Here is a 14,894-nt window from a genome sequence, read left to right on the forward strand (position 1 = left end):
AGCGATTAGATCCTTTCGATGGACTAGGATATATATAAGGAAAAGAAAACTCCACCTTGTATTTAGAAAACTCTTTGCAAGCCTAAACTCCAGCATTAGTGAAGTTAGAAAATTTTTTTGAGTTGAAATTAAATTATATATTTTTATGATAATAAAAATTAAAGTTTATCATTTTAATAGTTTATATTTTTATAATTTTTAAAGAATTAAATTAATTTTTTATTAATTTTGAGGGTCAAAGTATAATTTTATTATTACTAATTTAAAATTTTATAAATTATAAAAAAATTTAAATGAAAATTTTTCATTTTAGAAGAATTGAGGATCCTGCGGTGTTATTCATCTTACATGGGGTAGCGGTGCCGGCGGGAGTCGTGATGAAGAAGGTGGTGGCTGAGAAAATGGGGTTGCATCCTGGCCGATCTAAGGCAAAATTCAAACCTAAAAAGAAAGAAGAATGAAATAAAATAAGCAAAAAGGCATAGTGATTCCTATTAAGAAACCAAAAGTCCAAAAATGGAAGAAGAGATATCAATCATTGTTTCAATTTTGACTTTATAAACACAAATCCAATAGTTGACTCTTTCAACACAAAGCTTTCTTTTGGTAATCAACCATGGAAACTTCTTGGCAGAAGGATATTAATTTAAATTAATTTTTTTAAAAATATTTAAATTTTTATAAAATAATAAATACTAATACTAATTTAGTTGAGAAATAATTAAAATATATAAATCTAGAAAACTATATACACATGGGAGAAGGTATGACATAAAACTTTAATTTCACTTTATCATTATCTCTTTTTTTAGGAGAATGACAAATCAGATTTTTTTTCTTATAATTTTCAGTTTTTTTCTCTTGAAAAAATTTAAATTCTACTAAAAATGCTAAAAATCAAGAGGAAAAATCTGACATTTGTCATTCTCCTATTGGAAAGGGATAGGAATGATGTGGAATCACAGTTTATCCCTTCATTTAATTTCTTTTATCTCTTTTAGTTATTAAATCTGCATTTATTAACAAATCACCTCAAAATGGATGGAATAGTTAATGTTTGTTGACATTGCTGATGTGGTATATATGTGAATTATCATATAGATGATATGTTAACATTTAATTAATTTTATAAAAATTATAAAAAATAAATATTGTAAAAAAATTAATTAAATGGTGATGTGTCATTCACGTGACAATTAACATGTATACAACATAAGTTAAAAAAAAGGTTAGCTTTTCACTTATTTTGGAGTGATTTGACAAAAAATTACAAATTTAAAAATTAAAAAAAAACGAAAAATTAAATGAAATGAAATTATATTATTTTGAATAAATTACATTAGTAGTCATTTAATTATTAGTAAATTTTTATTTTTGTCATTAAACTATGGAAAGTTACAAAATTGTCACTCAACTATTCAATTTTGTCTTTTTTTGTCACTAGCTGGCTAATAGTGGCCGGTTTTAAAATTGGCATAATAGTAACTTTAACCCTCAACATTTACACATTGTGTAATTTAATCTCTTTTTATTATTATTATAGTTTTGCTATTCATTGTGACTATTGCACCAAAAATGCTAAAAAAATTATCAACTAAATTTGATTGAAACTATAAAAAAATGAAAAACCCAAAAATTTCAAGATAGTAATTTTGATCTTTTCTCGTTCTTTTAAAATCAACTCTTGACGTCTCAAAGAAAAACAAAACCGCAAAAAAAAAACCGTAATTGCACAATGCGTATATGTTAAGGGTTAACTTTTTTAGAATCAAGACTACATTGATATAATTTATAAATATTGAGGGTTAAGTTGCTATTATGCTAATTTTCAAACCTACTTAGCTCGTTGGTAGTGAAAAAAGACAAAACTAAATAGTTGAGTAATCGTTTTATAACTTTTCATAGTTACGTGACGAGTTACCTTATTTATATTAATTACATATAAAAAAATACATCAAATAAAAAATAAAAAATAAAAAAAATTAAAATCATATGGGCTAAAGGCCCATAATATCCCCAAAGAGGCCCAAGGCCCATTGAGCTACCTTTTGTTCTCCTACCAAAACTACACAACTTTGTCTATATGTGAAACTTTATCGGTTTAAGTTTAACACACAGCTCAGAATCTGAGAAAAAAAAAAGAAAAAAAAAATACAAGAAAAAAATTCAATTTTTTTTAAAAAACTCCTGATAAATAGAAGAACTAAGAAATCAAAAGAAATAAAGCAAGGGTTGAATCGATCTACACTCTCTTATCAAAGTTTTGATCTTTTTGTTTTACAGGTAGCCCTTTTTCCCTCATTAATTTCAGCACCCTTATTTTTGTTTTTGCCTCCCATAATTATTTCATATTTAGGGTTTTCTTTCACTCAAAATTGGGAACTTTTTTTTTGTTTTGTTAATCTTCTTTTTTTCTTATTGCTTGAATGTTTTAAATTCGATAATTTTCTCTTGGATTAGGTTATATACCTTAGCTCACTGTTTTGGACTTTTTTTTTGGGTTAAGTTTTTTAAGCAAAAACCTCTGTTTTATTTAGGGGGAAAGGAGCAAAGATTATAAGCTTCAATCGGTCCATTGTTATTGCTTTGGTTTATCATTCCTTGAAGCTTTTTGCCTAATTTTTTGGCATTGTAAGTTAGGTTGAACTTAGAAGGTTATTAGTTTGCTCTTATTGGTGACTATTTGCATGTGTTTGCATATGGGTTTGGAGGAAAACGCCTTTTTCATTTGTGGATTCTTTTATTATTGGTCTTATTATTAGGTTGCCTTTTGAATTTGGGGTGTTTGGAGTAATGGGTGTTCTGTATCTAATGGAATTTGTTTGGAATTCTTGTTTGTTTTGTTGGTCATTCCTCGAGCTTAGGCCATTATTGTTAGCCATTTAATTTCATTGCTAGGATGATTTAACGCCGGGGGGATGGTTTTTTGTATGTGGATATGCATGGTAGGCTTTGTTCATTTGTGGGGATTCTGACGGTTCTTCGAGTTATTGGGTTGGCATTTTAGGTATGTTGCATAATTGATTTAGCAATTAAGCTTGTACAGTAATTATAATCTGTTTAATTAATTTATTGTCAATTTATAAGTGTTTTAGATGTAAAGTATGTTTTATTGCCAAAGTAATTGGAATTCTGTTTTAATCAGATATTTGATTTGATATACATGCCAACACAGTTTGTGGTTGGATAATGGCTGTTGAGGCTCCTTCCAAACATGTTTTTGATTATGATGATGAGGATGACGATGGGCCTGTAGTTTTCAAGAGGAGTAATACCTCGTCCTCTAAGCAAAATCAGTTAAACTCGGAAGTAAAGAAGGCATCATCTCAAAGGTCTGACAGACAGTCTGGCAGACAGGCCTCCAGTGTACGAGCTCCTAATGGTCAAAATTCTGTTGCCCAGACCAACAAGTCAATCCCGCCGTCTAAGTCACCTCCCATCAGATCACCTATTTTGAGCCCGAAATCATCTAATTCATCCTCCAAGGCATCACCAGTGGTTAGTTCTAAGGCATCGACTTCATTCAATGATCAGTCAAAACAAGCATCGAAGCAGAATAAGTTTACTGCTGTCAAGGAAGAGAAAAGCCCGATTAAATGTACTGATGAAACAAACAGTGACGACGACGACGACTCAAAACCTTTGAGTGCAAGGCTTAAGGGGATCTCAAGCCAGGGCAATAAAGGGGTGAGCACTTCAACTCCTGCCCAGTCACAGCGATTTGTACCAAAGATTGAGGTAAAAGGATCTGCTGAAGATCCAGATGATGATGCTCCTTTGTCTGCCAGGTTCAGCACAAAGTCTAATACTGGGACATCGAGCAGTAAGCCATATGGATCTCATGAGAAGAAACCTCTGGCTTCTAAAATTCAGCAGAATGGTTCTATCATGAAGGTCAAGCAGCAAAAGTCTTCCATGTTGTCAGATAAGAGACCTCTTGATAAAGGCAATTCATCAGATCAGTCTTATGCTAAGAAGCCAAAGATTTCAGATGCTCCTACAATGATGAAAACCAAGCAAGTTACTGTGAAAGCAGAAAAAGATGATGAAGATGATCATATTCCAATTTCCCAACGGATAAAAAAGTCGGTTTCATCAGTCAGTAAAGCATCATCCGTGAAACAAAAGGCAACCAAGGTTGTATCTTCATCATTTAAAAAGATAAATAAGAAGTCGAAGAAAGATATGAAAAATTCTAAATATAGCAAGTCAACAAAGCTGTCACCTAGTTCTGGTGATGGACAGAAAAAATGGAGTACCTTGGTTCACAATGGTGTCATATTCCCTCCTCCATACAAGCCTCATGGGGTTAAGATGCTATATGATGGGCGACCAGTGGATCTAACTCCTGAACAAGAGGAGGTCTCTTTTTCACTCTCTAAATATATTTGATGTTTATATGTCAATTCTGTTTTCGTGTGTTTTTATGAGGACCAATGTCTGCAAGATTTTTAATGGATATTTTAATGTGATCTTTCCTTTCTGCAGGTGGCAACAATGTTTGCGGTAATGCAAGAGACTGATTACATGAGTAAACCACAGTTCAAGAAGAATTTCTGGGAGGATTGGAGTAAATTACTGGGGAGAAACCATGTCATTAAGAGCTTGGACAAATGTGATTTCACTCCAATCTATGAGTGGCATTTGCAGGAGAAAGAGAAGAAGAAGCAAATGAGTTCTGAAGTAAGTTGGTTGTAAATATTTTTGGCTTTAATATACTATAAAGTTTTCTATGACATCTATCTTAGAACATAGATATCTGTTCTCGTAATATTCCTTCAAAGTAAATTCTATCTTAAGGTTTTACAATCATTAAGGATGGTTACTGTTTGTAGGAGAAGAAGGCTTTGAAAGAAGAAAAATTGATGCAGGAGGAAAAGTATATGTGGGCTATTGTAGATGGTGTCAAAGAGAAGGTGAAGATTTAACTTCAATGTAGAATTTGATTTATCCCATTTAAAACTACTTTCTTTTCTTCTGGATTTAATTCAGATGATTGTTTTCTATTGCAGGTAGGAAATTTCAGAGTTGAACCACCTGGACTTTTCCGAGGTCGAGGAGAGCATCCCAAGGTATTGATGACATGCGTGACAACTTTAATGTTGCAAAAAAACTTTATGCTTTAGTCGCATAGTTCCATTTATAGGATTCTTATATGATGCTCTTTCAATTTATTGTTGCTTTCAGATGGGAAAGTTGAAAAGACGTATTCGTCCATGTGACATTACCATTAATATCGGAAAGGATGCCCCAATTCCTGAGTGTCCAATCCCTGGTGAAAGGTTAAGACTTAAAAGACAAGAAGAGCATTTATTTTCTATAATATACGTAAATATTGAAGGTTATTTCATTCTAATGATCTTAACTTTTGAGATTTCTTTTTTGTCTGACTGGCAGATGGAAAGATATAAAACATGACAATACTGTTACATGGTTAGCTTTCTGGAATGATCCCATTAATCCAAAAGAATTCAAATATGTATTTTTGGCTGCTAGCAGTTCTTTGAAAGGGCAAAGTGACAAGGAGAAATATGAGAAAGCAAGGCTGCTGAAGGTGATAAGCAATAGGATGGTGCTTTTAGTTTTTATTTAGTTAACCCTATATAAATAAATGGATGTTTGCACTTTAAATGCAGGACTATATCAAGAACATCAGAGCAGCATATACAAAGGATTTTACAGCGAAAGATGTTACAAAAAGGCAAATAGCGGTCGCTACCTATCTAATTGACAAATTAGCTCTTAGGGCGGGAAATGAGAAGGTATATCATGTTTACCATGGATAATCTAATTTGTGTTTCTTTTTACTTGTGCAAGTACATTAACATCTCTTTGTACATTAATTGTGGGTAGGATTGAATTCAATGGAGGAAATAAAATGTCCGAGCTGATGTAGTTTATTAGGCTTTTTGTGATAGTCAGGTATTATATTTGGTGGTCCTATGTGCATTCTATTGATGTTTATGGAAAATGTTAGTGGCTGCTCCTAGTAATAGCAGAAGGGCAGAAAGGCTAAAGGGTAAAAGTTGATTGCATCTTCCACTGAATCATTTTCAACTATTGCTTTTCTAGTCTTTTTTAGTTCTTTTCGGTCTCCTTCTCTCTTGACCTTTTAACTCTTTCAACTTCAAGTAGTAGTCTTTACTTAGGTCTTGTTTTATCTTTTAGGTTGAAAGATATTGATAACCAATATTTAACCTATGGTTTGTCTTGAAAGTTGCTGTGTCCTATTAACTTTTAGTTACGAAGAAAACTTTCAGACAACCCTCTCTTTTTTGGGGTATTCCTTATGTTATGTTTGGCCATTTGCAGGATGATGATGAAGCTGATACCGTTGGTTGCTGCACGCTTAAAGTAGGAAATGTGGAATGTATTCCTCCAAATAAATTGAAGGTAAGGTTGGAATATGCTCCAAGAAAAGATAGTATTTCTTTCGTAACTGTTGGAATGGGCCTAATTTTTCTGGGAGTATGCCTGTTAAAACTCGTTAGTTTTGTTGAATTCTATGGAAGCCAAGTCATTTATCTGCTAGCTGAGACTGTTGTTAACATTTTTGTCCATGTTTTATTCATTCAGTTCGATTTCCTTGGTAAAGATTCGATCCAATACGTGAACACAGTAGAGGTTGAGCTTCCTGTATACAAGGCAATTGGACAGTTTCAAACTGGTAAGTTGTTGACTAGCTGTGGCTAGAATTGATACATATATGATATGACTTAAGCCAAAGGGTGTGATCTCTCTTTTATACAGGGAAAAGCAAAAGTGATGATCTTTTTGATGAGCTTGATACGAGTAAACTAAATGCTCATTTGAAGGAACTCATGCCTGGTCTTACAGCGAAAGTCTTCCGTACCTATAATGCTTCCATTACATTGGACGATATGGTATGTCAACCTATGCATGATCTGCATACATTTTACTCTAATATTGCTTGTGTGTATACCCTATTTGCAAGTTATCAATAAGTGTACAAGACAAATATACTGGACTGTAACGATTACAACTATATATAAAATATATTTAGGAGAGCTTTCAATGTAGTGAGTAACAAGATTAGGAGTGTCAATACTTTGCATGGAAATTTGAATTTTACAGTATCTGTACTTGTGTGATATGTTGGATTAATTTTTTAAAAGAAAAATTTTAACTTCATGCTTATTAATTTTCCTTTCTTCAATGCAGTTAAATAAAGAAACCAAAGATGGGGATGTAGCAGAAAAAGTAGTAATTTATCAGCGTGCAAACAAGGAGGTAAGGACTGTTTCTGGCTCGATGCTGAGCTGATGAAGTAATCTATTTTATGTTCAACTTTCTTGTATCTAGAATTTTGATTGTTTTTCCTGCAGGTTGCAATCATTTGTAATCATCAGCGCAGTATCTCGAAATCTCATAGTGCGCAAATGTCAAGGCTGACCGAGAAAATAACTGAGCTCAAGGTAACAACTCTAGCTAGAAATTTTCTTGGAAAACGATAGATGTGTCCGACACAAGTATGTTGAATTTTCAAAGGTTTTACATGTATTCGGAGGATCATATCCCTGCACCCTTTTATGAATATATGTTGGGTTCAAACATGGGTACTTGAAGAAAAATGTAGAGTCGAAGCAACATAGTCACTTTGGCTTTTCCTTACAATTTGGTGCTTTTCCATTCCATATCTATCAGACTGACCCTTTTTTGTTGCTTGTAGGGTCTTCTAAAAGAGCTAAAAACTGATTTGGACAGGGCTAAGAAAGGGAAGCCGCCATTGAAGGATGCTGATGGGAAGCAGAAGAGGAACTTGACCCCTGAAGCGTAATATAGCTTGTTCCCTTTTCTTTTTCTTAAAGCCTTCCATGCAAATTTTACAATTGAACTTCGTTTCATTGATTCATTTTTGATGCAGGATAGAGAAAAAGATAGCTCAAACAAATGTAAAGATCGAGAAGATGGAACGGGACATGCAGACTAAAGAGGATCTAAAAACTGTAGCATTGGGCACATCCAAAATCAATTACCTTGACCCTCGAATCACGGTTGCATGGTGCAAGCGGCACGAAGTTCCCATCGAGAAGGTAAAACCATGTTTGTTATAATTTTAAGAATGACACATTATTCAATTTCTTGATTGTATGATGATGTTTCACAGATATTCAACAAGTCACTTCTGGCAAAGTTTGCTTGGGCAATGGATGTGGATCCGGATTTCAGATTCTAATCATCCGTAAGGAAAACCAGGTTGGCGCCATTAAATTCTTACTCCGACCTACCAGTCCCCGGGAAAAAAAAGAGGGGGAGAAAGGAACAACCAGAACTCCCTTCTTTGTTGAAATGATGATCCATTTTTCCATATATTTTTTTTTGTCGGTTTTAGAGGGAAAAATTCATGTTATATGTCGATCTAATCTAATCAAAGGGCTAGTTGGCCCATTTCTTTTATCCATCCCTGTTGCTAAAGAAATTGTTTGCTTTTTGAACATTCCCTACTAACTGTTAAATGTCGAACTGGATATACATTGAACAATGTTTCATAAACAGAGTTTAATTTTATACATTTGCTCCCTTTTTCTTACTTCTTTTATCATGTTCAATTCTTGGTATAACAGAGACCAATCCTCAAATATTGTATTATTAAGCAAGTTTTATTGACTTCACTGTCATGATGGTACACATGGAGTGGGATTTTTAAATTTAAAAAAAAAGAAAAGAAAAGAAAAGAAAGAGGTTTTAATTGGGGACTAGTATACATTGTTCGATGGCAGATTGTTGGACTGGAAATTGGTTAAGGTATCGGTCTGGTGAAAGGTCTAAAATCGGTTGATAATCAGTACGGTTGGACTGGAGTACATAAAGATATGTTGGTTAAGGTATCGTTCTTCTTGAAGGTCAAATTTAGCAACAAAAAAAAGAGGTTCAAATTGACAAAATATGTAATTGTTAAAGATTAAATTTGTCATCATGTGTTTTAATAAACAATCAAATGTAAAGTTTGAAACTAAAAATAACAACACATATGTACGAAATTAAAATAAAAAATTAGCTTAAATTGTGAATAAAATGAATTTTTTTTGAGTTGATGTCGAGTAAACAATATGGGTGAAAACTTGTATAATACTATTGAAATATATAAAAATATAAAAATAAAATTTTGGTTGAAATAGTAAAATATGATATTATAAATAGTTGTGGAATGCAGCTCAAATCTCAACATTTAAAAAAAATTTAGTGATTTTTCTTTAAATAAGAAAATGACAAAAGTATTCTTGTAATAATATAACCTTTTAAAATATGTAAGACTATTTTAATAATTTTTTTAATTAAATTAACGTCAAATTAACTCGTAATCTTAACTCAATCATACACTTAAATAATATACATTACCATGAAAAAACAAGCTTCAGAAATCCAATAAGAATCCACCCCCAATAAAGATAAAGATGAACCCATCATGAATTAAACATCCACACTAGTCTAAGTGAACCCAAAAGACTTTTAAAAATAGTTAGAAAAGAAAATAAATGAGATTATATAAAAGGTAAATACATATTTAGCCATCTGAGTTTACTCATGTTTTTATTTTGGTCACTTATTTTAAAATTTTGTTATTTTTGTTATTCATGTTAGATAAGTTGTCAATTTTAATCACTCCACCATTAAAATGAGTTTTATCACCAAACGGAATGCTGAAGTTGTCTGGTATAATATCAAAATTAGTCCTCAATGTTTACCATTTTATTAATTTGATCCTAATTTTTAAAAAAGTTACAACAAATTTAACTTTTAATATTTACACATTATACCAATTTGGTCATATACTAAAAATAAAAAAATATAATTAAAATTTAAAAATTTTATAATAAATAAAAATTCAAAAATTATTCAAATTTATAGAAAAAATATAAAATATTCAAAAAATTATATTAAAAAAAAGGCGTTAGCCCCTTAGCAACACCATGAAAGGTTTCCTCTTTCTTTCATTTTAAAAAAAAAATTCTTTTTTAAATATTTTTTAATTTTGTTATGTTTTATTTTGGTGATCATTATGTCAAACATTGCAAAGCTCAAGTTTGCAGCTCTTGATATATCTGGAAAAAAAATTATTTATCATGGATACTTGATGCTAAAATTCATTTACATGTCAAAGGTGTTGGAAATACAATTGTGCAAGGCAATAAGGAATCTCAAGACAAAACCAAAGCTATGATCTTCCTCCGTCATCATCTTGAAGGTTGAATATTTGAACATAAAACATCCACTTGAATTGTACAATGATTTGAAAGAAAGATATGACCATAAAAAAAAACAGTAAACCTCCCTAAAGCTCGTTATGATTAGATGCACCTCAGATTGCAAGATTTCAAATCAGTGAGTATAGCTTTAAATTATTCAAATAAACTCTCAATTAAATTTGTGTGAATAGAAAATTACTGATGCAGATTTATTAGAGAAAACTTTCTCAACCTTCACGCTTCTAATATGCTCTTGCAACAACAATATCATGAAAAGAATTTTTAAGAAATACTTTGAATTAATCTCATGCCTTTAGGTGGTTGAACAAAATAATGAGTTGTTGATGAAAAACTACAAAAATCATCCCACTAGTTCTGCTCCATCCCCAGAAATGAATGTGGCAGTGCATTGAGATTTTGAGCATGTGTATGTATATATATATGAATATGTACATGTGTGAAAATGAAACATGCTATTTGATGTGTACAAAAAAACAACAATATAAATTTTACCCTAGTAAGATTGGTAGAATAGTTAGGAACTTATGTACAATTGGCATGCCATAGGAATTAGTGTGCGCGCTTTGGATCGACAATACGATGCCTTATGAAATAACACTTTGGTGCACCTTAGTTCGTTATGTGTTTAGTGTGTTAGGTTAGATGCACAATTAGTGCAATATGTATGGTGTGATTGGTTGGAATCTTGAGTATCCGTGTCCTATTCCACTAGAGTAGGGCTAAGTGTTTATAATTGTTGATAAATGAACTTATGAAAATGGTATATGCTAAAATGTCTATAAATAAAGTGACTTGATTAAAATGTGAAAAGAATAAATAATTGGGTATAAGTGGAATTAAATGTGAGCAAATTTGAGAATTACAAGTTAAAAACAATTAAATAGGAATTTGATATTGAAATGATTAGTGAAGACTGAAGAGCAAACAAACCTATTATCAGTCTAATGACATAGATGACTATGTGGGCATAAGTGGTATATGTGCATAATGCAATTGGTAGAACTAATGACTAGGTGACCCAAGTGATTGATCAATAAAAGAATGAAAAACCTACCTAATGGTAAACTCCTCTAGTGTATAAAGTGACTAAATAGTTGAAATTGTGCTTAAGAACTTTGACCCTTATTTTGTAAATTTGATAAGTGATATAAACGAACTTAGACTCGAAACTTATAAAAAAAAAAAGAGGCTCAACACTAATATGAGATAAGGATTAAGTAAGAAAATTTCAAGTGTACTTATTAAGTTCTTTGAGCTTAATGCATTAGTTGTTTAAATATGTAGGTGGAAAGCTTTTCTGAGAAGTTTAAGACTATATCTTGGGAGGGTTGCATCATCAACTCGGTTTAAGGGTTGTAAAGTGAGGATTTGCATTTGCTTCTTAGTATTTTGACATGTATATAAAGGCTTAGGCTAGTCTTAGTAATTATGAGTATATTGGCTTGTATAACCATGGACATTTGAGACTATTTTGATATTTTAAGTTAATCTTTGGTTCTTGATTTGAGTTGAACATTTGTATGACTTAAAATTGAATTTAGATAAGCTTAGATTATCTTTTAAAATTGATTTGAATCTTATTGGTATGATATAATGAAGTTTGGCGTTGATTTAGGGTGTTTTTCAACCAATTTTTGCTCCGGAAAACTCAAGTTCTAGAACATGTCCTTTACATCGGAGCATGCAAGTCAGTAGCTAAAAAGCTATAGTTCCAAGCCAAGGTACCAATACCTTACCCTTAAACAAGTGCCACTGCATTGTTTTGGTCGTTTTGAGCTCCTGAAACTTGTATTTGGTTCTAACACCTCCAACCACTGACAAAAAGTTTCCAAGTGATTTTAAGATTTCTTTTAAACCTCTAAAATGATTTTATCTTATGGCTAAGATTTTATTAATTTATTTAAAGTTTAATTTCTTAAATGTTTCTTGATATTTTATTAAACACGTGTTCCAATAATGTCTACTATTCATACCAGACGTCGAGACAAATAAGGGATGTTGAAATGTTCAATTGAAAAAGAAAAGTTGATGAATGAATGACGTTGAGTTGACAAAAAGAATTGAAGCAAATCCTTGTGTAAAAGAAGAGCCACGTATTTTCGGGGGTAAAAGTACCATGAATGCCCTTGTATTAGGAGTCGGATTACATTTTGTCCCTTCCACTCAAAAAATATGCAAATTAGTCATTATGTGTTAAATCAAAGAACAAACTGATCATTCTATTAAAAATTTCATCAATTTCTATTATTAAAAATTGGGCATTGTAAGTCAGCAGGAAGTACTCGTGGCATGCCATGTATAACTATTTGGTTATTCTGTCAGTCACACCAATTTTTAACAATAGAAACAAATGAATTTTTTAACAAAGAAAACCGATTTTTAATCTAATGTACATGGACTAATTTGCCTACTTTTTGAATAAATGAAATAAAATACAATCCGACTCGCAATACAAAAGTCTCAATGATATTTTTATCTATTTTCGGAATATTCTTCTAAACTTTGATGGGTAATACTTGGAATTTCAAATAATTAAGCTCATTGGTTTCATAATCTAAAGTTTCGATTTTTTTTAAAATATCTAATCTGAAACTAATAATTAAACATCTAAAATTATTTAATTGAGAAAAAGAAATGGAAAGCAAATAGTTCCTGGACTGGCCTTTTGTTAATGTCGCCATGGCCTCTGTCGCTTAGCTTTCGTTTCATTCCCCAATTCATCATTCCAAATTTCAATTTAAAAAAAAAATCAGCTAATTTCAATCATTTTCTAACATTTTTATGGTATGGGTTTTTTTGAAAAAATTTCATTTCTTAATGGGTTTTCAATCAAGTGTTTTTTTTGTTAAATTTTAAAGCTAAAAATGTAGCTTAAGTCAGGTCTTATCTGTTCTTCTTTCATTGTATTACTGATGATTCAGTTGTATTAGTGTTATGCTCTTTATAATTATTAGATATTAGGTCCTTAAGAATCAGTCTATTGATTTGGTTATTGTTATTGTTTAAGGTTTTAATGGCATCTCCTTCAGATACATGGATAAAAGAATACAACGAGGCAATAAAAATTGCAGACGATATCAATGGCATGATATCCGGCAAGGGTTCCTTGCCTTCGTCTGGACCGGAAACGCAGCGTCACGCTTCAGCTATTCGAAGGAAGATTACGATCTTAGGGACTCGACTCGATGGACTGCAATCCCTCATGTCTAAACCTACTGGGAAGCCATTGTAAGTCACCTTAGTTGAAGTGAATTGATGTTGGATTTAGTGTTTTTCGATCGTATATGTCTTCTAGGGTGTCTATATGATAGGTACTTCGATGTTCCATCGGGGTACTCGAATGGCCTTTATCATGAACTATAAATTGGCTTTGATGTTGGATTAGTGTTTTTTGATCATATATGTCTTCAAGGGTATGTATAAGACACTGGTACTTTTGAGGTTCGATAAACCAGTTTCGACTATTTGTTGATGCTTGATATGTTGGTTACAGAACAGATAAGGAGATGAATCGACGCAAAGACATGGTCACGAATTTGAGATCAAAATCGAATCAAATGGCTTCGGCATTCAACATGTCGAACCTTGCTAATAGAGACAGCTTACTAGGGACAGAAACTAAGCCAGATACTATGAGTAGAACAATCGGTTTGGATAACTCCGGCCTTATCGGTCTTCAACGACAAATAATGAAAGGCAAGTTCCTTTACTTCATACTAGCTTCGTGAAATTGCTCCGACTTTTGATAGTGTGTTTACGAGCAGAGCAAGATGAGGGTCTCGAGAAGTTGGAGGAAACGCTCGTAAGCACGAAGCACATCGCATTAGCGGTCAGCGAAGAACTTGATCTGCATACCACACTAATTGTATGTTTTTGTATTTTCTCCGATAGTCTTATTGAGACCCTTCAATTCATCCTCGACGAACATTACATTATCTTCCGCTCTCTTATGCAGGATGACCTCGGCCAACATGTAGATGTCATCGATTCTCACCTACAGGTAAAACACTTCACTATTGATAAGTTTCTTTTTTGATCACTCGACAAAATGGTCATCTAATTATTCAATTTTTATTTTATCACCGACAGTTAAATAATTAAGGGAAAGATGACATGACAGCTTTTAAAATTAGCATAGTAGCAACTTCAACCTTAACATTATACGTTGTGTCAATTTAGTTTTGATTCTAAAAAAGTTAACCCTCAACACTTCCGCATTGTGTAATTTGATCTCTCTTTTTTTCCTTTGCGACCTTTTCACCTAAAAAACTAAAAAAAAAAAACAAATCTTCATAAAAAATATACAAAAATATCATTTCATAGTCGAATAACCAAAAAATAAATTTATTAATAATTGGGTGACTGTTAATGTAGTTTACCTTTAAAATTTTCAGATCATTTCCAGTTCGGAAGAATTTTGGGTTGTTTAGAGTTTTAATTTTGTATTGTGTTTTCTTTTCTTTGTTGTATCAGAGAGTGCTGAAAAACATGGGAATTATGAACAAGCACATCAATGGCGGATGGTCGTGTATGTGCATGCTTGTAGCTGTCATTGGAATTGTGGTTCTGCTTGTCCTTATATACCTATTCATCAAATACTTGTAAGAGATAATATCACATTTTTTAACCGTGCTTTTATAAAATGTCTAATGTGGTATTGAACTA

The 14,894-nt window shown here is 32.1% G+C and overlaps 2 protein-coding genes across 6 annotated transcripts; both read left to right on the forward strand.

Moving 5' to 3' along the window:
- The first annotated feature begins 2,092 nt into the window (after positions 1 to 2,092).
- Positions 2,093 to 8,551, forward strand: LOC107932759 (DNA topoisomerase 1 alpha). 5 transcript variants are annotated; one of them, XM_041110693.1, is made up of 17 exons: positions 2,093 to 2,283; positions 2,865 to 3,007; positions 3,146 to 4,362; positions 4,489 to 4,683; positions 4,836 to 4,916; positions 5,013 to 5,072; positions 5,188 to 5,282; positions 5,398 to 5,554; positions 5,637 to 5,762; positions 6,313 to 6,393; positions 6,577 to 6,667; positions 6,751 to 6,884; positions 7,183 to 7,251; positions 7,347 to 7,436; positions 7,691 to 7,794; positions 7,886 to 8,054; positions 8,129 to 8,551. In XM_041110693.1, the coding sequence occupies exons 3-17, from the start codon at positions 3,190 to 3,192 to the stop codon at positions 8,195 to 8,197; spliced, it is 2,694 nt and encodes an 897-aa protein (XP_040966627.1). In that variant the 5' UTR covers positions 2,093 to 2,283; positions 2,865 to 3,007; positions 3,146 to 3,189; the 3' UTR covers positions 8,198 to 8,551. The 5 variants fall into 5 exon arrangements, with proteins under 5 accessions (XP_040966627.1, XP_040966628.1, XP_040966626.1 ...); XM_041110694.1 differs by having other exon boundaries at positions 3,176 to 4,362; XM_041110692.1 differs by having other exon boundaries at positions 2,950 to 3,007.
- A 4,469-nt stretch (positions 8,552 to 13,020) lies between these two features.
- Positions 13,021 to 14,894, forward strand: LOC107932750 (syntaxin-51). Its single transcript, XM_041110695.1, has 6 exons — positions 13,021 to 13,109; positions 13,237 to 13,457; positions 13,723 to 13,925; positions 13,994 to 14,094; positions 14,185 to 14,229; positions 14,703 to 14,894. The coding sequence occupies exons 2-6, from the start codon at positions 13,243 to 13,245 to the stop codon at positions 14,832 to 14,834; spliced, it is 696 nt and encodes a 231-aa protein (XP_040966629.1). The 5' UTR covers positions 13,021 to 13,109; positions 13,237 to 13,242; the 3' UTR covers positions 14,835 to 14,894.

Source organism: Gossypium hirsutum, chromosome A04, assembly GCF_007990345.1.
Source record: "Gossypium hirsutum isolate 1008001.06 chromosome A04, Gossypium_hirsutum_v2.1, whole genome shotgun sequence".
In the NCBI taxonomy this organism is placed as follows: Eukaryota; Viridiplantae; Streptophyta; class Magnoliopsida; order Malvales; family Malvaceae; genus Gossypium; species Gossypium hirsutum.